The sequence below is a fragment of the Lytechinus variegatus genome, chromosome 2, assembly GCF_018143015.1.
Source record: "Lytechinus variegatus isolate NC3 chromosome 2, Lvar_3.0, whole genome shotgun sequence".
Classification (NCBI taxonomy): domain Eukaryota; kingdom Metazoa; phylum Echinodermata; class Echinoidea; order Temnopleuroida; family Toxopneustidae; genus Lytechinus; species Lytechinus variegatus.
Window position 1 is genome coordinate 52,458,164 of NC_054741.1, and position 27,954 is coordinate 52,486,117.

General features: G+C 39.6%; 1 protein-coding gene across 3 annotated transcripts in view; it reads left to right on the forward strand.

Annotated features, from left to right (window-relative positions):
• LOC121408335 (CCR4-NOT transcription complex subunit 1-like) overlaps window positions 1-27,954 on the forward strand; it is a 64,058-nt gene that overhangs the window by 31,450 nt on the left and 4,654 nt on the right. For 2 of the 3 annotated variants that reach the window (XM_041599767.1, XM_041599766.1), the window contains exons 20-42: window positions 319-508; window positions 1,553-1,732; window positions 2,232-2,372; window positions 10,920-11,099; window positions 11,408-11,524; window positions 11,994-12,239; window positions 13,151-13,352; window positions 14,113-14,249; window positions 14,764-14,904; window positions 15,310-15,465; window positions 16,092-16,337; window positions 16,933-17,052; window positions 17,647-17,835; window positions 18,320-18,468; window positions 21,155-21,263; window positions 21,988-22,154; window positions 22,616-22,850; window positions 23,376-23,612; window positions 24,454-24,617; window positions 24,926-25,043; window positions 25,709-25,810; window positions 26,541-26,714; window positions 27,175-27,258. In XM_041599767.1, coding sequence (XP_041455701.1) covers window positions 319-508; window positions 1,553-1,732; window positions 2,232-2,372; window positions 10,920-11,099; window positions 11,408-11,524; window positions 11,994-12,239; window positions 13,151-13,352; window positions 14,113-14,249; window positions 14,764-14,904; window positions 15,310-15,465; window positions 16,092-16,337; window positions 16,933-17,052; window positions 17,647-17,835; window positions 18,320-18,468; window positions 21,155-21,263; window positions 21,988-22,154; window positions 22,616-22,850; window positions 23,376-23,612; window positions 24,454-24,617; window positions 24,926-25,043; window positions 25,709-25,810; window positions 26,541-26,714; window positions 27,175-27,258 — 3,784 coding nt within the window. Of the gene's footprint in view, window positions 1-318; window positions 509-1,552; window positions 1,733-2,231; window positions 2,373-10,919; window positions 11,100-11,407; window positions 11,525-11,993; window positions 12,240-13,150; window positions 13,353-14,112; window positions 14,250-14,763; window positions 14,905-15,309; window positions 15,466-16,091; window positions 16,338-16,932; window positions 17,053-17,646; window positions 17,836-18,319; window positions 18,469-21,154; window positions 21,264-21,987; window positions 22,155-22,615; window positions 22,851-23,375; window positions 23,613-24,453; window positions 24,618-24,804; window positions 24,836-24,925; window positions 25,044-25,708; window positions 25,811-26,540; window positions 26,715-27,174; window positions 27,259-27,954 lie in introns of those variants that run through there. The other variant, XM_041599768.1, reaches the window with a different exon arrangement.

Sequence of the window (27,954 nt, forward strand, 5' to 3'; positions counted from 1 at the left end):
GTAACTCTATGGAAACCCATCAGTGTCATATTTTTTTCTACGAGAACTTTGCGCAATGTCCTTTGAAAACAGAGAAGCACACTGAATTGTCAAGAAAACGGTGAATGTGTGATTATACAGCATATCTATAAAATATTTGTAAGAAACATGTATTTCAGATGTTGATGTTGCTGGCTTTCCATAGTTGTGGTTGATCGGGTCAATCGCAAGTCGTTGTAAGACGGTGCCCAGCTGTAAATTCTAGTGGTCTTCCCTCACTTTGCATACATCCTTTGTAGTGACTATGTGTATTGTGTATTCATATATGTGTTTTTTCAGGTTTATGGCTCTAGGAATGGCTCTGCGTTATGTTCTAGAAGCCCTCAGGAAGTCTCACAACAGCAAGATGTACATGTTTGGTATAGCAGCACTAGATAAGTTCAAGCTACGTCTCAAAGACTTTGCCCAGTACTGTACTCATGTTGCTTCCATCCCTCACTTCAAACAGTTTCCGGAGCATCTCATTGAGGTAGGAAATCATTTTCTTCTCATCTCACTATTAAAGATTAATAATAATAATAATATTTTATTTACCCAGGGTATCCACTTCAGTTAAGAAAAAATGCTGAGCGCCTAGCAAGAAGGCAGAAGGTCCCATTTTTAAAGTCTTTGGTATGACTCATCCGAGGATCGAACCCATGACCTCCCGTTCATGAGGCAGACGCTGTACCACTGAGCCACCATGACCGGTTTTAAAGCTAAACTTTTGTTGTTGCAATAAACGATCTTGTTACATTTTCACCAATCTGTGTGACATCATGAAATTTGAAAGCAAGAACATTGAAGATTGCCAACGCAGTTGTGGGACACCGTATTGTTATTACTTGGAAAAGTCCATACACCTGGATGGAATTCCATGTTTATTTCACTCATTTTGCAGCTGCCACATATTGTTACCAAAATCATTTAGCACATATTGATGTCTGTACGTATCAACAGCTTGGTGGTTATTTTATTTGAATCTGGTTACACTTACACTGATGTTTGTCCTCAGTAGTGATAACTCAAAGAATTGAGTTATCACTTCTTGAAGATGAATTGCGTGAAACTGATTAATATGGTTGTGATTGTTCCACTTCCAAAAAAATGTCCATTAAATATATTCTGATATTCATATAACATTGTCATCTTACTTAGTGGCCCATATTCTGTAGCCAGGTTTGATTTTAAGCTCTGGTTTAAAGTTGTGGTGTAACTATGGAAAGCCGTTTGTTTCATATATCTTTAACAGTAGAGGTTCTATGTATCAGCTTATTTGACTCCAAAACATTATTAACTGCCTGGGAAGGGTAAGAATGACAGTTGTCTTCACCATTAAAGAATTAGTAAAGAGCACAGTAACCATGAGAAGCATTCACTCTAAACAAAATTTTGAAACATTTGGCTTCCCATAATCTTAGCACAGAGTTAGACCATGGTCAAAGTTAAACCTAACTTTAGAATACGGGCCATAGAATTTGGTTAATGATTCAAATGAAAACGTATCAAGTGTCACTCTCTATAATATCTGCAGTATGTGACATATGGTCAACAATCCATGGAACCACCGGTAGCAAGCAGACCACAACCCACACCCACAACTACTACAGCAACAGTAACAACAACAGCATCATCCATACTGTCAACAACAAAGCCTACAACAGCAACTACCACCGTGTCAGCCATCAAACCCATTGCCAAAGCAGCTCCTAAGGTGAGAGAATTCTTCTACTAATTAAGTGATATTGAATTCGAGGCTTTTCTTGCAAAATGTTGTGATACATCTTGTTAAATATTTATTAGACCATACAGTATGTGCGTATAGTAGGAAAGTGGTGTAATAGTTATTTCCCAAACTATGTTTGAATTATATCAATTTTAGGGGATACATTTGAAGCAATCTTTTTTATGAGATTTTGGAAAGTAAGGGGGGGGGTGAACTATAAAGCCGTGAAGCAACTTCCTTTAATTAAATTTAAAAAGATATATATTCCACTTTTTTTAGAAATGGATCACTATATTGATATTCCTAATGTGTGAATCCCAATCCAAGGAAAATAAATAGGATGTACAAAAAATGCAGTGATATATTTAAGTGATTTTATTTACGATTTTAACCAGGGCAAAGCATTATCACCTTTAAAATTCTTAGACTTCACTAGGTTAACAACACTTCATTATCACTCTTCGTATGTTTTTTGTCTTTGATTCAGCCTTCCATTGCTAATACCACCAACATTGATACACTCCTGGTGGCTACACCTAAGGAAGAGATCAAAGAACCTTCAGAACAAGTCCAGGACAAGATTGCTTTCATCTTCAACAACCTCTCTCAGGTCAACCTAGTACAGAAGGTGATTCCAGTCGCATATGTGAATAATGTGACCATTTGGGTCGAAGCATCACCCTTTCAAGAGCTTACATACAAAAGACAAAAATGAAAACCTGTGCTTGAACGACAATAAAAAAAATCTGTTAAATATCATTGCAATGGTGCATGCATTGTCCAATCATTAGTTCAGTCACTAATGTTTGAGCTTTCGTTGTTTTATAAGTTGACTCGCAAACACAAGCTTATATTCCGTGATATTCACAGTGATTTAATAATAAGACTGATTTACTCTAATACAGCCATTCTCAATTACTTTTCTTGAAGCGCCACATTTCATGTTGAGAATCTGTAATGCTCCACTATCCATTGCGCGAACCAGCAATGTATCAGCGGATCGAGGGGTCCAGAGGCTCCTGGTAGGGGTCGAGGGGGCAGAGCCGCCAGAAGTTTTATGATGCCTAAATTGCCCAGAGGGGCTCTATTAATATCAACAGAAGAAATACAAATGCCAACAAACGACACAATATTAATATTAAAAGAAAAATGACCAGTGACTTTTTCACAACATACCAATGATACCACTAGTTCAGACTGATCTGCACCAGATCTATTGGCTGAAGCAAGTGGCGTAATGAGTAAAAAAAATGAGGGGGCTAGATATGGAAACTGAAGCAAAAATATTGAACTTTGCAATACAAATATCTATATTTCGACATAATATTAAAGTTCCTTTTCTTTCCCTTTCTCCTTTTTTTGGGGGCCATGAAACACCTGGGGGCCCCCAATCGCCACCCCCATCTGTACGCCAGTGGTTGAAGCTATGTTCCCCGATTTTGCAAGGGCTGAAAATTAGGCGTTGCGCTGCACTAACGCCCCAACTGCCCCTCTCTAGCTCTCTCTACAACTCTCGTGCAGTATCAGTCATTCAGTTTATGTTAAGCAAGAGTACATGCAGGCAATCACGACAGACAATGCATCTGAGCATACATGTATTTCACTAGTACAACATCGGATTTTAATCGGCTTCGGAAATAAAGTTTCTGCTTGTTATGTCCCAAATTCATAATCTTTTATGATCAGGATGTTCTTTGAATATCATAATTTACATCAATAACTGGGATATACCCATTTGATTTGCTAGTTCATTACGATGAACCTGCGTGCCGAATATAGAGTACACAATTTTTCCTGCGCGCGCGCTGCATCTCCCTACCAACGCACTATCCCAAGATCGTCGCGCAATTTGGCGTCCATTTCCTCTTTTACTTTCGCCTGCGGTCGAGTGCAGTCGCAAGCTAAGTACACTCTCAAAATTGCATTTCTGTTTTCCGTTTGGATACTTTATTGTGCAATTCTTCCCTTATTTCAATCTTATTTTCTCTCATCTAAGATTGTTATAGGATTATCACGTCGCGCGGAGCTTCCGTGATATTATTTTAACGTTTCTTGTCCCTCTTCGTGAGTTTTTTTTTTTTTTTTTAAAGATACGTTTCTCACAGGCGGGTTGTCTTCACCTCTCCGCCCCATAGCTCCGCGCCTTCCTGCTCGGGCGTTGTCTTCGCTCCTTTTTAATCCTTTTAATTCTTTTTATTCACTGACTTCTTCGTTTATACGACTCGTCGTGAATTTAATTGATTTATTTCTCCACAGATAGGTTCTGTAGGACGTTAGGAGCGTCGTATTCCAGCCTCGTTTCAAGTTCTTTGTCTCTTGTTTCGAGTTAGTTGATTGTTCTTTTGTTTCAATCAATCCTTTGCTCTTGTATTTATTAATTGAATTAATTGGTTAATTGATTAATTAATTAATTGATTGATTCTTTTAATTCTTGACTTGCTCCTTTGCCTCGATTCAAGTTCTTTGTTTCTTGTTTCGAGTTAGTTGATTGTTCTTTTGTTTCAATCAATCCTTTGTTCTTGTGTTTATTAATTGATTAATTATTCAATTAATTATAAAAAAAAAATATATATATTTTCTTTCCTTCACAAGAATACTTAGAATTTTTTTTTAGGAAGCCGTCTCCTGTCAGCGTTCGTCGCCTTTGACTCGGCCTTCCTTCTCGGGAAAGCTATCTTTGTTTTTCCCCCCTTCCTTTTCAAGTCAGCTACCGGTCTCTGGACTTATAATTTTTTTTTCTTAAACTTCTTGTTTATAAAAAAAAAAAAAAAAAAAGAAAGGGAATCTTGCTCCCCTTTTTTTCCTTAGCTGATCCTCACCTCAAGAAAAATTATTATTTTTTTTTTCTTTTGAACAGGTGGACACAACAAAACAACAACAAAAAAAAAAGAAGAAAACTTAGTGTTTTCTTCTTTTTAGATGCTTCCCCCCTTCCTTCTTTTCAGAATTTTGGCGGAAGCAGATTCTTGTTGTGATAATCAAATAATTAATTTTTCTAACGGACTTCAGGGACAGTGTCTCTTAATAATTCTCAATTATTACTGTTTCCTTTGTTCTGGGATTTTACCTTGTATCATCCTTGTGAGATCCGTTTTTGACTCTCAAAAGTCCGCTTTTTGAGGTCCTTGTCTTCTGGGTTGGGGTTTGTTCCCCCCCCCCTACCCCCTTTGCTTCTCTTTTTTTTTTCTATCTTACTACTAGATCACCCTACGGCAATAATGAGCCTTTCGGACTCTCTTTCTGAAGAGCCTCAGGCGGCTGCTGTTTCGGGGCCCGACACCGGGGTCTTATCCCCCACCACAGGTAGTATAGATAGCGAGAACAGAGTCAGAGCCCCGTGGGCTCTCAAAGGGGTGGAACCGTGGACGCGCGTTCACGTGTCCCGCTTAATAAGGGTGGAACCGTGGATTTGCGACCACGTGCCCGCACGGTGATGGCCAAGGCTTCCGTCCCGGAACCTGAACCTTATTGGGGAGCGTCGCACTAGTACAGAAAACGGCGACTCCTCTAGGGCTGTCAGACCCACCGGCCATCGGGTCACCTAAAGTCCGGGGGGAGAGCACGGGTCTCTCCACCCGGCAAAGACTAGGCTCGATGCCGTGTAAGACCCCTCTAGGGAGCGTCGGCAAAGGGCTACCAGCCCCTAGTCGGAAGAGGCACCTGAGTCCGACCGTGTCGGACTCTCAATTCAATCTGACGCCATCAGATTCGGCCGACGCCTCCTCTCGCTCGGCTAGCTCTCCCCGTGGGAGAGCTAAGGAGAGGAAGACAGGCGCAGCCCAGCCTCTTGTCCCTTCTTCCGCTCCGGCGCCGGAGCAACCGAAGAAGAAGAAAAGAAGAAGAGGAGAACCACAGACGTAAGCCCCGCTCCGTCGGGCGGTCTGTCCTCTGATTCTTTTGATGGCCAGGCCTCTCAGCTTCTCAAGCTAATCTAGAGTGCCCTCCAGCACTGCGGGTTTTTACCCCCAGGCTTGCCTGCTTCAGCCGACGGTACTACCAACCGAGCGGATCAAGCAGACACCGGCCATCCAACACACCTCGGAGAGTCACCGGCAATATCATGTTTCGCCGGCTCACGCACCTGCAAGGGAAATTCCCGCTAATACACAGGTGCTATCGACATACGGGCGTCGCCCGCCATTATGTCACCAGACTCCCAATCATTATACCCTCTTCTGCCCCCCGGCGGGGGCCGCATAGAAGAGGAAGAAGAAGAAATTCTAGGTCGCTAACCCCGCTGTGCGGGTAGACCTTCCCTTCTGATTCTTGTGCCGACGGCCAGGCGTCGTAACTTCATGTTACAACAGAACGCCCTCGAGCACCACGGATCTTCATCCTAATGCTCTCTGTCAGCTAAAACCGCCGTGTCGAGCACCAGGCAGGTCAAGCAGACAGTCGCCGTCTCGCACCTCGGAGAGTCACCGGCAATATGATTCGCCGGCCCACGCACCTGCAAGGGAAATCCCCGCTAATACACAGGTGCTATCGACATACGGGCGTCGCCCGCCACTATGTCGCCAGACTCCCGATGATTGTTCCCTCTTCTGCCCCCCGGCGGGGGCCGCACAGAAGAGGAATAACAAGAAGAAAGTCTAGGTCGCTAATCCCACTTTGCGGGCAGACCTTTCTTTCTGATTCTTGTGCCGATGGCCATGCGTCGTAACTTCATGTTACAACAGAACGCCCTCGAGCATCACGGATCTTTATCCTCATGCTCCCTGTCAGCTAAAACCGCCGTGTCGAGCACCGGGCAGGTTAAGCAGACATTCGCCATCTTGCACCTCGGAGAGTCACCGGCGATTTCATGATTCGCCGGCTCACGCACCTGCAAGGGAAATCCCCGCTAATACACAGGTGTTATCGACATACGGGCATCGCCCTCCATTATGTCACCAGACTCCCGATATTTGTGGGTCAGGCGTCGCACATACTCCCATGAGCAGTGCGGGTAATTCACCCACGCTTCATATCAGCTTCAGCCGCCTTGCTAAGCACTGTGCGGCTCAAGCAATCACCTGTCCTCTCACACCGGGCATTTATTGAAACGCTGTTCACCTACACGGTGACCCCCGTTTCTATGCAGGTGCTTCCGACATACGGCTTTCAAGCATCAATATGTCGGCAAGCTCTCGGTGACCGACGGCTGGACTTTGCATCCGTTCAGGCTGCATCTATGCGTCCCCGAGCATTACGGGTTCTTATCCTCGTGTTCTCCGTCATTATAAGACCGCCGCGGTCTTATTGCTGGCGTCGGGTATTGAGCGGATTGAGACTTCTCTCGCCAACCCGCACTCCGGGGAGCCATCGGCGAGTTACCTGCATGGGTATTCCCCTTTTTATGCAGTTACTCCCGAATTCGCCCTCTACGTCAAGCCCACGTACGGCGACGACTCCTTCAGCGGTAACTCTCCATTCTACCCCCTAAGCGGGCCCGTAGATTGGAGGTAAGAATCTCTTACATACCGCATGCCGCACTTCTCTCGTGAGAATGTTTGGCTGCTTTGAGGGGGCAACCTATCACGTCCGCGGTCCGTCCGCCCAGGCGACGGGACCGTCGGTTTCTGGCCTGAACCTCACTTTCTATTCGAAAGTAAGGGTGCCCTGTCTTACTTAGCTCCTACCCTTGCAAGGCCAGAGTCAGGGCTAGTACAGACACCCGTCCTCCAGCGATCGCCGCTGAAGAGAGGGCGACTCCGATATGAGCACCATCACCGCTCAGCGGTATGTCTCACTACCTCATAGCTCTCCGAACTTATGAGTATGTATATCGGATCTGAATGTCACGGCGATTTAAAGTTCTCCTGTGCTTAGTAATCGCTACGCCTTCACCACCCGGTGCATTATGGTTATGTTAACCTATTGTCTCGTATTCGGGCGGCTCGTTCGAGCCCTGCCCGAGCTGCCATCACCGGTCGTCCAGCCGGACACCGCCGAAAGCACCCGCACCGAATACCTGGAGGGAATCAGCTTTTCATATGCTAGATATCCCTCCTGTTGACATTCACAGCTGTTCCCCGAGTCCTTCCCGGTCGGGTAAGCATCATCTCGGAGGAAAGAAACCGCCGTACATCTCATGAGATTATTGGCTATGTACGTGCGTTCAAGCTTGTTTAAAGCCCCAGACTTCTCTGTCGGCATTCTATGCCTATTTTCTGGGCACACCCACCGTACCGGGTCGGCGAGTTTACACCAAACAGTACGCCTTCAGACCATCGGTCGAGCTCTAACAGTCTATGTTATAGACTGCTCTCTATGTGGGTCAAGCTTGCGGGCGTCTCCGCCGTTTCCTCCTTGTGTGGAGTGGTCTACGGTGGATGTCTTACCGTGCCCATTTGTCGAATCGTCTTCTTATTTAGAAGCTTTTTCACTCGGCACACTCGAGTCACCTCGCATGCTGCTTTCATCCTCCCTCCATGCAATGCATGTGGCCATGGTCACCGCACGACCGAGGATGATGTAACCGTGGATGCATGTATGCTTATGCCTACCTAACCACAATCACTACGACCCGCTTTTTCTCGGGCCGACTGCGGATGAGTCTCTCCATGTAAGTGATTTACTTCACTGGAGTTCTTCTTTTAGAAACTTAGATGCTCATCCCCCACTGCTTAGGGCGTCATTTTTGCCGCCCCCCGCAGCTTTTTGGAACTCCTTATTCTCCGATATCGGACTGTTCCACGCTGCCGCAACCGGCGCCGGCGGTGCTTGCTCTTACGATCACCTGAGAGACCAGGCCTTGTGGCTGTTTTCATAAACAACTGGTTCTCACCGCAGACTGATGGAAATTTTTGTGTTTATTTTCCTCAAGTCTCCCTCCTTCGCTTGTTTCTTCAAGCGAGGACATCGACACTCTTAGCCAGTTTCCGTCCCTAACTTGATAGGACAGGGCCGTTGCTACCTCATTCGATTCCGTTGGGAACGTACTGTTGAGGTATCATATCTGGCGATGTCTGTTCGTTAGAACATCTCTTGATTGTCGCCTTCACGTATGATCATGACAGAGACTTTTCGCCAGCTCCCTCTGGCGTACACTTGCTGCTGCTAGGGATTCCCCCGCCCGGCGGTCATCCATCGCAGCCTAGCCTCACGGGCTCTCTCGGCAATGGTGGCTTGAGCCAAGCCACCTCTTCCACCGCGGGCACTGCACCCTCAGATGGGTGCTTCGATCAGTACGGGAGAAAGGGGATCCTGAGTTCTCTCTCGATCACTCGGTCTATCACACTTTTGTCGTGATGTGTACCGCGCTGTTTCTCTGACACGCCCGGTTGAGCTATTTTAACCAGACTGCTTTATTCTACATAGGCAGCAGGTCCGCGGTATTTCTTATTAAAAGGATGGCACTCAGTCGCTTTCTCGACCCTTGACTGCCTTACGAGTGGTTTTCTTAAATCCCTACTCTCCGTCGTTCCTAGTCCCCTTCGGACCGCTAGTAACTTTCTGCCACAGCTCTCTATCAGAATTCTGCAGATGTTCTGCCCTCACGCATTTGAGACGGATATCGAATTCTGGGCGCTTTCTCCCACGCGGAGGCTTCTGAGATCTCTCGCCTTCTCAGATTGTTCGATGGATCACTTACTGAGCCTTAAAGCTACAGTTTTCCGATCACGATTCTTGTTGAAAATTTCAACAAATTCCGAATTTTACGCTCTAGTCAGCTGGTGATGTTGTTCTCCTGACACTAGGCCGAGGGCCCATGATACTTAGTATCATTCTTCTTGGGCTCTTTCTTGGAATCGTCGTTCACGACTTCTCGAGGTCCGTCTATTGACGCCCCTCTTTCCTTCACTCCTTGCTCTTAAGGACTTCTTCACATGAGGCTTTATCGCCTCCCCTGTCCGTAAGGCAACGGCCTTTGTGTCTTCATCTCCCTATTTTAACGCACTTCTTAGTCTAGACATGCCTCCCTTCACGTTGAATCCGTGTTGGTCTAGCAAATCAAATGGGTATATCCCAGTTATTGATGTAAATTATGAAAATACTTACCATGATTTTCTTATTTACGAGATAACTGGATATACCCATTTGAACCCTCCCTCCTACCCCTCGCCTTGTGTGACAACATGTCTTGCCCGCAGGCTCATGAGAGGAAATGGACGCCAAATTGCGCGACGATCTTGGGATAGTGCGTTGGTAGGGAGATGCAGCGCGCGCGCAGGAAAAATTGTGTACTCTATATTCGGCACGCAGGTTCATCGTAATGAACTAGCAAATCAAATGGGTATATCCAGTTATCTCGTAAATAAGAAAATCATGGTAAGTATTTTCATATTTATGCTTAACTCTGAACCAAAACGTATACTCTGGAAATGCGAAAATTTCTCGCCGTTGAAATAGAAATCCTACAAACGGGATTTTCAAATCACTTGTGTGGCACATAAACTTTGTACAGCGTATAGAATAAATAAAAAGGAGAACACCATCGATCCTCCATTATCGGGGTTATCGAGTGCTAAATTGGACAACATTTTAGGAAATCAATTAGCAATTAAGTGTCAAGTAAAGAGTTTTTATTTTCTCTTTGTATTAAAATGATCACCAAAACCTTATTGCCAGGTTACTGGTAGATACATTTTTTCTCCCTTATTTTTCCTTTATTTTTTATACCGGCTCCCAAGCGCCACTCCGCAAGGTTCGGTGCGCCACAAGTGGCGCGCGCGCCACCATTTGAGAACCCCTGCTCTAATAGCTCTGGGTTTCTTTTATTCTTGTCAGTCCTGGGTGAGGCAAAATCCCAAGATCTTGGCTGTGGATTGCATGATTATAACAAAAATTCATATGCCAGGAGAAAATGATGTCTGCAGGGATGCATTCAAATTTCACTATAGGTAGCTTCAAGAAGTAGGTACTTTCAACTCTGTGTATGTTGAACTGCCTTGAAATTATTCTTCTCTGTTTTCTAGCTTATATGAAAAGTTGTAATGCCTACATATTATTATGACTTTAGGAAAAAAAATTGCAAAAAATGGAGAGCGACAAAAGTTGAGTATTTTCTGAAATTAGCCATATACAGCAAGCTTTTGGTGTAAGAACATCTGAAAGAACAAACGAATACAAGCAATTAGATAGGTCACTGTGTGGGATAATGGATGGTTTGAGAAGAACAACAAGAAGTTGTTGATCTGTATTTGATTTTACTAAATGCATTCTTTCTTGAATTTTCATTTCATGTTTGCAGTGTGAAGAAATGAAGGAGCTTTGTTTGGAGGAACATCTTGAGTGGATATCTCGTTACCTGGTCCTGAAGAGGGCTAGCATCGAGACAAACTTCCACACACTCTACTCTAACTTTGTAGATCAGATCAAACTCGCTAAGCTGGCAGACCTGGTGCTAAAGGAAACCTACAGGAATATCGGGGTAAGCCTCAAGTCTGGTTTTGTCTTCTGATATATATTTTGAATCGCAGATCAGTTGAACTTGGAAGCTGTTTAGTATTTCATTTTGATTTCTATGGTACAAAATACAGACATACATGTAAACCAATTAATGTGCTTTTAAACGTGGTATTCATTGAAAGGCACTCGGAATTCAGATTTGTTGTTTACTTTCTCATTTGGTAATGATATTAGTGGCGTTATTGTTTTTGTTTTTTTAATAGAATGTATACCATGGAAAACTTCAAAGAATTTATGTATTTTAATTGGTATTGTACATCTGAATTTCAGGTGCTGCTAGCATCCAGTAAAAGTGATTCAAACTTCTCAGATAGGACCCTTTTGAAAAATCTTGGACATTGGCTTGGAAAACTCACTTTAGCAAAGAACAAACCTATCTTACAAGTGGTAAGTACAGTCTCATCTTTCTATATCTTCATAGGAGCATATCAATGTCAATTTTGCATTCCTTAACTTTCTTAATCTTGTCTCTTATTATCTCTTTCACTTAAAACCTGGAGGATTATTTTTTTTAATTATTTCTTGAACAGTTTGGTAAATTAGTATATATACTGTCAATATGAAATTGCTCTTTTTATAAGAGAGTTTACCTTTCTTATATACTATTAGCCAATGTTGACATCTTTATATTGTTGTTAATCATTATATAACATTGAATTATGTATGTTTACATGTATATAGAAAACTAATTGTGTTTCTGTTCATTCTTTCAACTCTATGAATTTGGAATTAATGTTTATATCACGATTTCTCTATGGGGTTATCCATAACTTAATTCTCTTAACTTTACTCCTAATTGGTATTTTGATATTCCTCTTCTGTGTAATATCACAATCCTGTCATCCCTTTCCTCCAGGATCTGGATATGAAAGCCCTTATCCTAGAGGCCTACCACAAGGGCCAGGCTGAACTCTTGTACGTGGTGCCCTTTGTGGCCAAAGTGATTGAGTCTTGCACAAAGAGTCGCATCTTCAAGCCTCCTAACCCCTGGACGATGGCCATCATGAATGTCCTGGCGGAGCTTCACCAGGAACCCAATCTCAAACTCAACCTCAAGTTTGAAGTAGAAGTTCTCTGCAAAGCCTTCAGTATCACCATGGATGTAAGTTTCCCCCTCCATAACCTTTCCTAGTCTCCAACATAAATGAATTACATCTTGTCAAAACAGATGTCAGGGGAGCTTTCATCAATATTTTTGTCTGACAAGTTGTCGGATCTGACAACTTTCCTTGATTTTAATGGCTGAGAAGCACTGTTACTATGGGTAACAGTGTATTGTTGAATAAAAAGGACTTTTTGGATGAAACGTCTGACAACTTTTTTCATGAAACGTTCCCTGATATCACCTCTGAATCCTTGAATTCAGTTCCCCTTCATTTTTTCATTGCATGGTAGAGTTGGGGTTTTGTTGTTTCCTAAATACATCTACCTACAACAATAAACTTACTAAAGAAATCTATCATATCTATTCTAGTTTTCCTTGCTTCTAAATTATTTGATATATTAACTGGGGAGTTCACCCTGACATCAATGTTGTTCTCGGAAATAATAAAATCAGGTATGATTTTTCTAATTTTCAAAATATTGACAGTAATTGTACCTGTTCATTGGGTGTAATATCTCATACAGTCATTATTTCAATCTCGTTTGTATAATACAATATTTTCAGTCATGATGAATTAGTAAAAAAAATTTGAAAATAATAGAATTTATAATGAATGGGACAGATGTTCACACATGACACCACAAACCCTAAACTTCAAAATGTTATAAAATCAATGAAAAATCAATCAAATAATCTATGGATTATAGCCAAACCCTCATTAATATGTTTATGTAAGTTTCCTTGATTGATTAATTGATCGCTCATAATGTTAGATGGAATAAATTTCCAAATTGAGTCCTCCGATCATTTGTGAACCTTTGTATTACAAACCATCAAAGTTCCTCAGAAAACTTTTTTTTTCTCATTAAACGCTTAAAAAAACACATTCAATTTGTCATAAATCTCAGGACTTGAAGCCTGGTATGTACCTGAAGGATCTGGAGATGGTCGGTCTCATCCCGCACAAGTTGACGACTTCCAAGAAGTTCATGGAGGGTGGGGCGTTTGGTATCTCTGTGGGTATGGGTCAGGATAACCCCCCTTCATCAGTAGGTGGCTTGGCCGTGCCCCTTCCTACCGTACCCAACAGTTCACTTGTAGGTGATCAAGGTAAGAAACACTATCCTTCATTCACTTCATTAGGTACTTTGTGAGATAATTGATTGGTTGGGTTTATTTTGTACAAAGAGCAGTATACAGTGTAATATGTGATGTGAATAATGCAATTGTTAACAGTTGCCTCTCTCGGATTAAACAGCTGTAAACAGCAATTCCTTTGAGGAGAATCCCAAATAGGCCAATAAGGTTTATCGCTATTCAGGACTGCAATGCGTTATAGGATCGAAAAGGGGGCAATCAAGCTAGCTCCGTGCATGGCACTGTGGATTGTCCGTAGTGCGCATGCGCGGAGCTAGCTTTATTGCTCTCTTTTCGATCCTATAATCCTATAATCGCATAATGCATTTTTTAGATCCCATAACGCATTGCGGTCCTGATTAGCAATAAACCTTATATAAGTGGTTTGCTGCAGTTCAGATCAACTAAAAAGAGCATTTATCTATACTTAACTAAAAGAAGCAATGCCAACACAGCACATAACATGAAGGTTAAAGCATATTCCAACACGAAAGAAAGCAACATTGCATGAAGAAACAACTAAGTAAGACCTGAAAGAAAATTGTAGGCATGTATTGCCAAGTATAACTGCATTATTCTCTGGTAGAATGTTAAGCCAACTCATACAATGTAAGTCACAAGAGCTCTAGTAAATCAGGTGATGCATCGCCTTACAAATACATAATTTAAGTAGTACTTTATCATATTGTACTGTACTGTCTTTCTGATATACGATAAATTTTTTTTTTTATAGGGATCGCTTCAGCTGTTCCTACACCGCCTACTCCATCATTGCCTGCCACACCTGCACCTGTTCCTCAGTTTAGCTTCCAAGATCTTAACACGTCAGCCCTGACAGGAATCGCTCCTCTTACATCCGTCAATGCACAGGTCAGTAAACATTGCTCATCGTTTACACTCTCACGTATTCCTGTGTGGTGTAGTCTGCCAACATTTTAGAATGTTTTATTTTATTTCCTATCACATGAGTTTATTCTTTGGAGGCATTGTCCATCATTTTCTCTTTCGTTTTTATTCTCAAGATGAATAAAGAATTGTTTGATGGATCGAATTCAAACTTGATCCAATTTAAAAAAGTGATAGCACCCATGTCACTGAATCTATACTTTGGCCATCTGCATCGCAGAGAAGCCTTTGCCACAATTTTTGGTAAAGTCTGTTTTCCAGCTGTCAGACACTTATGTCACCCATTCCATCTAAATAAGTCTGGGGAGGAAGAGGCTGTGTCTCAAATAATTTCTCCCTCCTTGACTGACAATTCTTGGAAGATCTGCAGAAGTTGAGAGACTACTTTTCTTACAGGAACGGAAATATGATATATTTATTATCTTGGAGAGGTAACAGAGCAAAAAGTATTTAACTTCTTTCTAATCACCATTGACAGTTGGCGATCTTCCAGGCCCACCCTCAGTTGCGTAACTGCGTACGCCCAGCTGTTGAGAGGGCAGTCCAGGAGCTAGTGCATCCAGTGGTTGATAGATCCATCAAGATAGCTCTCAGCACCTGTGAACAAATCGTCAAGAAGGTTAGTTCTTATCAACACCTTAATTGTCTTCGAATTCATGTACTAATCATTCACAAATTTAAAGCCTGTATTAAGTTATAGTTAATGTATAAACTATTTTCAAAGTTGTATTCATTGTGAAATGAAATGAATAATTATGTGATAAATCATATGTCATGTGAAAGATGCTTTCGAGAATCTTGTATTTGCTGGTAAAAAAAGCAAATAGAAATTAGGTTGGGTCTTGATAAATTTGCCTATTTTTCCATTTTGAATTCAGTTTTTTTCTTCATCGTCACTGTTATATGCTTTTTGATATACAACTGAATATATTAATGTTCAAAGGGCCTTAATGACGTTAATGAGAGTATGCCTTAAATCTGTCTTCAATTCCAAAATAATTCTCATTCTTGGTTGTTCTGCCAGGACTTTGCCCTAGATCCTGAGGAGAATCGTATGCGTCTTGCTGCTCACCACATGGTGCGGAACTTGACGGCTGGTATGGCCATGATCACCTGCCATGAACCTCTCATCTTCAGTATCATCAACAACTTCAAACTATCCTGTATAGCAGCTCTCAAGGTAAACTGATTCTTCTATATGCAAATAGTGACACATTTACAAATGAAAACTGAATCTGTGACCTCCAAGCATTCCAGTGGGTTATTGACTTTTGAATCTGGCTGAATGAATGTTAGTTTTACCGTTTTATGCTGTAACATGAATAGATGCAATCAATATTTGTGATTGATTATAACTTTTGTACATTGTTTTCAATAGACGTATGGTTAAACTTAATTGTACTGTTGATGGTGTCTTTGTGTTACTGTGCCCTCTTCTTACACTTATGAGAACATCTGTTTTTATTATGAAGCATCAACATCCCTATCATCTCATGGATTCCACTTGTTAGATTGTAAGAATTATTACTCTTCAACCTGTTATGGGGATCTGGGGCCCATTGCAGAAAGAGTTGCATTTAAATGCAAGTAAAAAAAATCAATCGCAAGTCCCAAATGCGCGCTGTTGATTGGTTGAAAATCAAGTTGCACATGATTTTTGGAGTTGCGATTTATTGCAACTCTTTCTGCCACGGACCCCTGAAAACAAATTTTGTAGGTGCAAAAGGGCCAATTTTAGATGATTTTCCATCTATTCTATGTGGCATCATTGATCACTCATCCAACATCTTTTGTTGTTTTTCTCAGGGTGGTACTCCACAGCAGAAGGAGCTGATAGAACAGGCAGCATCTGTGGTTGCCAACGACAACGTAGAACTGGCCTGTTGCTTCATTCAGAAGTGTGCTGTAGAGAAGGCCATTCCTGAGATGGACCGCAGACTTGCCACAGAGATTGAGCTGAGGAAGCATGCGAGGAACGAGAATCGTCGCTACTGTGATCCGGTGGTTCTTACCTATCAGGCTGAGAGGATGCCAGAACAGATTAGACTCAAGGTGAGAAGTGTGAACATCTGTAGTGTGTTTTCCCCATCTTTTTCAGAGGACAAGGGAGGCACCTTGTATTCATTGAATTGATGCTCATTGGTGGTGGTGGTGACGATGATGAATTTTCTCACCCCAAAACACCATTATATGCTTTATCAACTTGTTAATATCAATAACGATTTATAATGCCAAGAGCCTGTTGAAGAAAGTTGGAGCTGGGGCTTGATCGCTGACTGTCCAGCAAAGTAATTACATGTTGCAAATAAACAGAATAAATATGGTTTCACCCATACATAATGCAAAACAACCATACATGCTGATAAATTGAAGCAAGAAAGTTGAGATCTCCTGCTTTGTAATTTGATTTCCACAGTCCTTCATAGATTGAATCATAGATTGAAGGTTTGAAATGTAACATGTAAAGATAATTTAGTTATAAAAGTAAAAATGATTGATTTTCAGTCTTTGGTAACACAATATTTCTTATGTATTTCTTATGTCCTGCCTAGGTGTCAGTCCATCAGTTTTTTTGTGCTTTGATAATTCTTAAGGTAATTTTGTAAAATTCCTGATAAATTATTCCATGTTTATTTGTTTTGTTCAGGTTGGAGGAGTCCCTCAAGGTCAGATAGCCGTCTATGAAGAGTTTGCTCGTAGCATTCCAGGATTCCTACCTACACCAGAAGCAAACCAACCACCAGGGTTTTTAGCCAAACTCACCCAGGTATTTATCTCATTTATTATTTGATATGAAATCTTGTATCAAGTCTAATGTGGAAAAAGGACTATCGACTATTGTTTTATTCAAAAGATTACATGAAATTTTTGTTTATACGATGTCATTACCTTTCATGTGTTTATTTGTTTTGTTATTTTTTTCTTGTATGAATATTTATGTTGTGGAAATAATAACATTGATATATATTATGTTTACATGTTTAAATGATCAACAAATCTGTGTTTATATATGATTTTTATCTTTTATGATTTATATCTTTTGATCTCAAATATATCCATATCATCTATTTATGGGGGGAAAAGTTGTGTTTTTTTAACAACTAGCACATTACAATTTGACCTTGTTCTGGGTGGATTACATTTCTCATACTGAAGGTTCCAGTTTTGTGGTGACCAACCAAAAATAAACCATGAATTATTCTTAGTTGAATGAACGGTTTAATCATGAGCAATATTGGAGCTCAGATTGAGAGAATCTGGACAATCATCAGTACTGTGATTTACAGTTAGCATCACATTTTAGATAACTTAGGGTTTTATGTCTTGAATTAATGAATTCTATGCTTTTTTTATCTTGCAGTCATATGCTGTTGATGAGATCACACAGATCTATGATAAGTGCATCACGGAGATCGATCAACATCTTCAGTTTATCAACCAAGTGATGCCTCAATCCCAGCATGTCCAGATCTTACATGCTCTCTTAGAATCAGTCATGGTAGCCAGGAACTCCAGGGAGATTGTCACAGCTCTTGCTTGCCTCCAAAAGGTGAGGAATTATATTCAGATGATAACATGCGTTCATTATTTATTTCATTATTATTTGATGACAGAATCGATGAGGTCATCTACTCACTATTTCTCTTTTGTGTGTTATATTAAATATGATTTTTTTTTTTATTTGGTTATGGCTATTTGACCTAGTAATCAAAATAAAGTTCTTGAGGAAATTCCACACTATTGAGATACAGAAAACTCTGTTTAGCCAATTTATTCAGTATTTATTCTACATTTTACATCCTAATTATATGGAAAGAAAGCTTAAATAATATACAATTTGCAAAAAAATCAGCTAGTAATTTTAATCAGAAAATCTAGAATGAACAACATAGTTCATACTTTTTAATGTCAAATGTGAAGTGCTTTGTCATTTTAAACAAATGGTATTATTCCAAAACTTGTAGAATTGGTTCCAAGGATATACTTTAAACTGACTCGTCACTGCATACTTTGTTTTCTGATCATCTCCCTAGGCTGTTGAAGGTCTTCTAGAAGGCTACACAGTAAGTTCTCTAGACCCTAATGCAGCCTTGCGCTACCGAGATGCACATATTCTAGTTCTCAAGTCTCTTCAAGATCAGAGGGCCTATGGTCCACAGTGGACAAACAAACAGGTCACGAGGTATGTCATAATCTTTCTTGATAGTATCAAAATATAACATTTATTCAAATTCATTTGTTCTTATGGAAATTCTTTTATCATTAACCCAAACTTAAAACAAACCTTAAATTTAACTAGGTCCCCGAGTCAATACATATTCTTTTGGTGTAAAATGTTTCTAAATGGATAGTCATGGTTAACCAGCAATATGGGGGGGGGGGCATTACAAAAAGTTGCCAAAATTCACATCTCACACCTTTAATCAGATTAATTTCTTAAATTTCAGTCATTGTTAAGCTACAAACATCAATTTGTACATTGAGGGACTAAGTCATATTTTGGCTAAACCAACAAGAGGGTGATTCCATACGTGTCGTACGGGACATTTAGAGAACATTTGACAGTTTTTGACAAGAAAAAACAAAAAATATTCCAGTAACTATAGGTGGTCGTCAACTACTACCAGAGTGTAAGAAAAACCAAGACTTAACATGACTTGAATTCACATCCTGTATTATACAGATTTAAAATAGTAATGTGTCGTACGGATGCAGAAAAAGTGGCTTTTTTAGAAACCTCATGTTTTTACTCAAAAGTCTGTGAGTTGGGCAGATAAATTTCATAGAAACTGAACTCAAATTGACACTCAATTACCCAAGAACAAACACATTTACAAAAGAAAGCAAAATAAACATTCATGAATAAATAAAGCAAATTATAATTTTCGAGAACATTGTGGCGTACGGGACATTCAAAATGTGTCGTACGGGACATCTCTAAATTGAAGCCAAACTTTCTTACTTTATGTCACTTTGACTTCTTCAATCACATTATTTGGCTGATGATAATGATAATCCATCAAACTCAGACATTCATTAGGTTAGAAACCGCTATTAGGTGAACATTTCTGTCAATATATCATAAACGAAATAATGTGTCGTACGGGACAATTGTGTGTCGTACAGGACACTTGTGTGTCGTACGGGACACTTGTGTGTCGTACGGGACACTTGTGTGTTGTACAGGCACTGCGTGTTGTACTGGGCAGCCTGAATAAATAAACATGAACTTTTTATCAATCAGAAGGAGCATTGCCCCTAAATTCTTGCTTATTTATGAATAATCTTTTAATAAGCAGTCATTCAGGACAATACAATTAAGTAACCTCAATATATACAATTGGGAGCAATATGTTATAATTTTTTTCATGATGGGAAATGTACAAGTGTTCACAGCATTTTTACGAGCTGAAAAACTTCAGGTTTTGTGTGAAGTTATATTTTAGGGAACTAATTGATGATTTCCAAACACTATTTAAACAATAAATGAATGAAACTTTGTGTAAATTATGGGGCTAAAATGATCATGATGTTATGATTTTTTAATATAAAATGTATATCTACATGATATATGTCACAACTGTCACTTTTTTCCCTTTTTGGTCACAATTTTTTTGTCTAAGGAAATGCGGTTCTACTTTTTCAAACCCATCTGCATTTCATGAAACCATATGGTTTGTCTTATTTTCAAGATTTTTTTTACAACTTGAAAAACGTAAGGAGTTTCAATATTCAATATTTCAATATTCAATAAGGGAAGTCCAAATAGATGATCATGATGATTGATATGATTTTTTTACATCTTATAATAATTCCACATTAGCATGCAAGAGGAAGTCATCTTCCAGGCTAGGTTGAAATATAAAAGTTTTCTTTTCATGCTCAATGAAAAGAAATTAACCTGCTCTGATCAGTGAAAATCACCAGTTTAGCTGAAGGGATTCACAAAAGAATAAGCCTACATGAAATTAATAAAAATGTTTGGAATCACCTATTTCATGTTCTATGGAGATAAACAAAGTACTTTTTCAGTTCACTTTATGTTAAATCAATTAAATGAATTTCAATATGCCTACTATTTATGGTTTCTGAATCCAAATCCTGCAATTAGATGCATTATTATATTGTGTGTCGTACGGGACATGTCCCGTACGACACAGCGTGTGTCGTACGGGACATTTTTTAATAGGACAATAATTGAAAAATGAAGGGCAGTAATTAGATCCTTATGGGATAAATCGATCACCCATGGGTCAAACAAAGAGAAACTCATTTTATGAAATTGCATCATCAAAAATAAAATTGTAGGAAAAACTTTTGCATTGTCATGTGTCGTACGGGACATTGCCAAAAATAGGTTCGGAAAAATCAGGGCTGCCCCTATTATGGATCATGAAAATGTTGTAGATATTATTTGGAACCATCAATGATATATTATTCTATTGACCTGCAATATTTTAAATCTTCTCTTGCTTTGCAAATAATTGTTTCAGGTGGAATTTGTACTTAACTATTCAATGAGCAAAATTATTGAAAATTTAAAATTCCATTGTTCTCCCCCCAAAAAACTATATCTGTCTTCACTTTTGGTTAAAACTCATAATTTTCATAAAATTTAGGTATCATAGTAAAATATTACACTACTTATGACTTATTGAAAGCATGTTGAAATTTATGATCTTTTTGAAGTTCTAGTGTGGAATCGCCCAAGACATTGTGTGTTGTAATAATATGCATAAAAACACATATTTTGCCAACATATAATAATTCATAAGGTGGAATAACAACAGACAATTGGGAGGAGGGTATTTACTAAAACTTAAGAGAGGCTTCAGATTAGCCATGTTTATTCTTTGCTATCAATACAGAGTTGTCTGTGAGACGAATAGCGAGAGGAAGTACAACCTTGATGCCATTGAACAGCTGCTGAGGACACACCTTGTCAACCTTCAAACTATTGATATGCATATTGCCACTGTAAGTCGTTCTACATTCATTGTAAATTATTCCCGCCCCCCCCCCCCTTTCCCCAAAGAGAAAATCTTTTACTACTGTATATTGTTATCCTTTCACCTACAATTTAAACAGAGAAACTGTATGAGATTCCTTTTACATAGGGCTATGATTCACCTCCATCAAACTTGGTAGACTTGCTATCTAATGAAAAAAAATGTCTGGTATTTGGTATATATGAAGGTAACTGAATGAGAGTAAAATTTTAGTGATGATTTAGAAAAAAAAAATACAACATTTCAATGAACCTTTATCATTTTGATGTCACAGTAAAGTGACTCCCCTGTATTTTCATGAACTATAAGCTAAAAAAAATCAATTTCATTATTAATGGATCATGACAATTGTGAATATGTATTTTTATACACTCGTATGAAAAGACGTTTTGTATTAGAAATCAAATGTACAAGTACAGTTGTTTGGTTTCTGGGAAATCAATCATTAAAACTGAACAAATTCATATCTCTATTATTCTTTGATAGTTTTTCACCAAAGCTTTATATGTTTATTTCATGTTTCTTTGTTATGTAAAAGAAATCGATGTCAGGGTTTACTTTGCCTTTTATGAATGTAGATTTCTCATGCAACAATCAATATGGTTGTGTTACAAAATACCTGATAATCATTGTTACACATGCACAATGAAGAATGATTCAAAGAAATATTTTCTTTCCTCTCTTCCTTGCAGTCGATGGAGAATGGCCTTAACTACGGTGCTGTTGGTTTCGCCATGAGCGTAGTCAAGCGATTCCTCATCGATGAGAAACAAAGCAACGTGCTGAATGAGGCCGATCTCTACAACACACTGCACGTACTGGCTAGGATTGCAACGCAGAGTCCTAATCCACCAGAGGGGTAAGCAAGCAGGGGGATGATTGAAAGTTAAAGAGCAGAAAAGAGAGAGATGGAGGCAGACAGGGATAGGGAGGTTAGAAAAGTACAATGGGGAAGTAAAGATTAGGAAAGAGAAAAGGAAGGAGAAAATAAATGGATGGAGAACAAAATAGACATCCAGATTGGGGGAGGGGGTGGAAACAACACACAGACACACTAATAAAGAAGCAATTTTTTTCCATACACAAGTGAACCTATGCCTCAGTCATCTATATTTTCTCCTACCTCCCTTTCTCTTTATCTTTTATCTTGGATATCTAGATGAGACATCTTTTTATTTGTGATTGACTAGGTAAATACCAAACAATGGATGTCTTGGTCTTGATATATGTCACTTCATTGCAATGAAATGATATTTTGAGCTGCCGTCATCATTGCTTGATAAAGTAGACTTATAAAGAATCAAACCTTTGTATTACCAGCTTACCTCAATTGATCGAGCTTGTGAGACAGAACCACGACCCTGCCTTTCTGGACAAAGCACCCGGCGGCCCGACCTCCATGATGCACTCCGGTATCTCCCAGGCTCGTGAGTTTGATGATCCACCGGGCCTCAGGGAGAAGACAGAATACCTCCTGAGGGAGTGGGTCAACATGTACTACTCACCGGCCGGTGGGAAGGACAGCACTAAAGCCTTCTCGGCGTTTGTCAATCAGGTGAGTCGATGTATTGTACTTTCCCTATGAGTTGGTATGTTCATGCTCATGTTCATTAGCAATATGTGCAAACTTAAGCTATTTCCAGAGATACCAAACATTCTGTAATGCACTATATACAGATGTCAATTGTTCTTTTATTCTAGAATTCCGTATACATTGGTATTTGATAAATATACTTCAGGTTTCATTAAGAAAGAAATTCCCTTGAATTGTATTATTCATGTGTCTATCGCTAAAAAGTTGATATACTATTTTTTCACCCAAAATACTTTTGCATGCATCAAAATAATGCAATTTGTTTTTAAGAGGCTGGCATCCCTGAGTATTTTTAATTGTTCTTTTGGTGAAAAAAATTGCTTTTGAAGTTGATACATTTTTTGTTCATATACATCGAGTACAAAAGCTATCGCAGGAGGTGGAATGATAGAAATGTATAGTTCTTCCACAGCATTCATGATATAAATGTACATCTCTATCTCTTGACCCTAACTCTGTATTCTTACTTTCTTTCATGCAACACAGATGCACCAACAGGGTATCCTGAAGACAGACGACCTGATCACACGATTCTTCCGGCTCTCCATTGAGCTGTGTGTGGATGTTTGCTACCGGGCCTTGGCGGAACAGGTCCACAGCCAGGCCCTGACCAGAGCCAAGTGCTTCCAGACCCTGGATGCCTTTGTCCGTCTCATCGCGCTTCTCGTCAAGCACTCCGGAGACGCTACCAACCCAGTCACCAAGATCAATCTTCTCAATAAGGTGAGAGGTCGGAGGTTATCGCCCAAAATATGAGGGGGCTATCATAAATAGCCTTGGAAAGTTTGAAGGAAAAATTGTCCTAGAAATATCATCAATAGCCCTTTGAAGTTAAGGTGAACTTGCCCAAGAAATATCATACATAGCCCCTGAGGGTAATCCTTACACTTGTTTCTTCTGATCGGCTCCATATTGAAATAAACTGTTTCCTCTGGTTGGCTCCCTATTTAAATATTTTGTATTCCCAGTTAGATTTTTGGCTAGAGAAATATCTACTGATACGTACAGATAATCTATCAAGGCTCCGTAACACAAAGGTTTGCGATGGATTGCAAATATGAAAGAACCGCACTGATTGGTCCCTGGTCAGTATTTTAAACCAAATGCGCGTGTAACATTGATATTGATTGGTCTGTTCATTTAGCGATTGATCGCTAATCTTTGTGTTACGGAGCCCTGGTCTGCAGCCATAATGATGTCAATCTTCAGTGCATAAAGTAAAAATATGTAGTCAGCAGGCATGAAGTATTCCTGTGTTTCTGTATATATCTCTGATTTGAAGGCCTGTTTCTGCAGTAGCAAGTAGTAGAAATTTCCCAAATATTTACCCTTTCAGTTAAAAAGATATATTCAGAGTTACCTTAGACATTGCTATGAAACACAGCTAACTCCTTTTTTTTTTCAACTATGTCCTTCAAAATATGATAAATTATGAGCCTATCGCATTGTAGGGATTTTATCATTTTATACACATTACCTGGTAATTATATGTGCACAAATATTTCATTCTGCTGCTGTATTCATTTGCTAATTTGTTTGGTGCACATTATTATCTCTTATTCAGGTGTTGGGTATCGTAGCAGGTGTATTGCTTCAGGATCACGAGGTACGCCAAACAGAGTTTCATCAGTTGGCCTACCATCGTATCTTTAGTATGCTTCTCTTGGAACTCAATGCTCCAGAGCAGATCCTAGAGGCCATCAACTTCCAAGTCATGTCGGCTTTCTGGTAAGTCCCTTACCTAGGTATTGTAACAGTGCAGGAAGGTTTTCATGAATAAAGTTGCTCAAATTGGCATTAAACGGATTAAAAGTGGTCTCACATAAATTCCACGAAAATATCCATTTGAAATGTTTGATGTTCCACCCAAGTAATAAAATAATGTCACAATCAGGCTTTGTTTATTCTTTTTTAGCAATGCTCTTCATTAACTGAGATCATCTAAAGCATCAGGTTTTGTATATGCTTGGTTAAATCTGATCTCACATCATATATGCATTGTTTCTTTCAATTTCTATTTTCTATATTCTTTTCAGCAATGCTCTTCATGTACTGAGACCATCTAAAGCACCAGGTTTTGTATATGCTTGGTTAGAACTGATCTCACATCGTATCTTTATTGCTAGGATGTTGGGCATGCTTCCACAACAGAAGGTAAAAACCACACATTACCATGTTTTCTCTTTTTTTGTACTAATAAGATTTATTAATATCGTTAAATCTAATCATAAAACCCCAAAAAGGAACATGTTTAGAAGTCAATACAGTTATCATTACTCTTATAATTATTCATCGGTATTCATATATTTAAAGCATCCAAGTATTAATGTGTACACTTTGAAACATGTCTTCCTATGCATGGAAATGTTGTTTTCTTGTTTGTGATACTCTAAATGCATCAGAGCGATGATGCAGTGTTGAGTATTTAAATTCAGATTGTTATCTCCAATGCAAAAGATTTGTATTTCTTGTCATCCAGTTTTGACCAATTAGAGTCCAGCTTCCTAGTTGACCAATCAGAATAGTCTGAATGATGAAGTTTGTCCTGACAAATGGTGTATTTCTCACTATCCATCATCATGCAAATGTCGGCTTCAACCAACACACTGTAGGATTGTGCATGATTTCTTGTTTTCATGGCTTAGAGACATCTTTCAAACTCTTTTTAGGAGTGTTATTCAGTTTTCAGACTTTTTATTATTATTATTATTGGTTATTACTAGAATTCCATTAAAATCCCTTGAACATGTGGATTAAAAGATTAGTTTACCATTGAAGACATGAATTATTGTAATTCAATGTTTTTCATTGATGTACAGGGATGGCCGATGTATGCTGGTCTACTAACAGGTCTCTTCAAGTTCATGACACCATTCATGCGCAATGCAGAACTTCCAAAGCACCTAGCTCTACTTTACAAGGTAAGTATCCAACCTGGAAATTATTTCATTCTAAATGCCTTTTTTCGCATCCTGCCATCTAACATTACCATCGGACTCTTTCTAGAATATTTTGTCAGATGGTGTTTGAAAGCTGCAATTTCAATTTAAAAATGTCAAAGATTTAAAGGGCTAGTACTGTCTGGTCAGCGGGCTGAGATGCCAACTCGTACTGATTTTTAGTATTACTGGAATGTTCTTGTTCAGGTTGGCAGCGCTGAGCAGGGGCCTCAGAATTCGGTGGATCCACAACGTCGTGCGCCATATATCGGTTGCAGCGAACAGGCCAAATTTTTAACTTCTTGGTTGACATCATGTGCGGGTGCAGGCAGCGCAAAGTGCTAGTGTACTGTAATGTGGCTATTATGCTTCATCACTGAAAACCATATGGCAAGAATTCACCCCAAACGGTCTTAATTTCACAAAGAAATATGCAGGCAAATGTCTCTCCCACCTCCTGGACCCTTGTAAACAGCATATTCAGTTGAGATGGCGTCGGCCAGTGCTGACTAATCGTATGCACTTTAGTTCTAGCGCATGCAGAAGATGTCGACTTTTTCCCATGGTGCATTGTGAATTTTGGCCTGTCTGCTGCAACTGATAGATGGCGCACCGTATTTTGAATCCACCGAATTGTGGTTCAGCAAAAACTATTGTCTGGTTTGTAACATAACAAAATTTGTTTCTTTTCCCTTTTTCATGCATTTTGTAGGGTACTCTGAGAGTGCTGCTGGTGCTTCTACACGATTTCCCAGAGTTCCTTTGCGATTACCATTACGGCTTCTGTGACGTCATCCCACCAAACTGTATCCAGATGCGTAACCTGATCCTATCGGCATTCCCTCGTAACATGAGACTGCCTGACCCATTCACACCTAACCTCAAGGTATGTATGTTTGTGCTAGCTGTGATCCTTAAATTCCTGAACTGACTTGGGTCCCGAATGCCCCCCTAGCCTACCTCTCCCTTTTATTTGTTGCGTCAACCCTTTTATGTTTTGTGCAAATTTTGTAATGTTGCAATGCTACCAAATTTATTACTAATCGTTCGGATGCCAAAAAATAATTATTTTTTTATGAACTTTTGCAATTATGATAAAGCCCCGCCCCTCAAAAAAAATAAATGAATATGATAGTCAATTTGGCCATCTTAATGGAGCTAACATAATGACTGAATTACATTGTATCATGAAATCTTTATATAAAAAACATTTGAATGATATGTGGGGAAAAACTTCTATGATCACCAAGTAGGACAATTGAAAATAGTTGCGAAGTTATACATGATTGACTTAAATTTGATGGATAAGTGAATGAACTTTTTTATAATGAATGATTGTTGTTTAGGTTGACATGTTAGCAGACATTGCTCATCATCCCCGCATCCTGACCAACTATGTTACTGTCATCCAGCCTGCCTCATTTAAGAAGGTAAATTTCCCACATTTCAAACACCTAGGTCCCATAACACAAAGGTTAGCGATTAATCGTACAGTTGTTTTCATGATCAATTGTGCGATGAAGTGAATGCAATCAATCATCGAACAGAATGTTCTACAGTGATTACTGCGCTTTGCCAGGGTTTCCACAGTCATGGAAAATCCTTGAAAAAATTTGTAGTCGTGGAAAGTCAGGGAATTTGGAAAATTTGTGAAAAGTCATGGAATTACATTTACCTGCAGCTTTTTAGTTTGTTGTGTCTCGCAACTCTCACACTCTGTGATCATACTCTGCTATTATAATTGGTGATCATGGCTTCCATTTTTCCCAGTTTTGTGGCATCCAAAATTCTACATAACTCCGGGATGTCACGGGAAGTCATGGGAAGCAGCAATTTAGTCATGGAATTCTGTTTTCAAATTTCTGTGGGAACCCTGCTCTGTGTTACGGGCCCCTACCGCCTGTCTCATTCACGAGGTGTTCAAAGTCCATGCCTTTACCAGAAGACAACTTTCACTTTTAGATCTGTATGGAACGTCTTTCAATTTTGCCACCATCAAAAGTCACTGTGCATTATTCACAATTCAAAGAGAGACTTCAAGAGCCCATTTATTGTGATTTTTCAGGATTTTCTCCAGATTTTGTAAATTTGATATATGACAAATTTAATATGTTTGATTGTCAAAT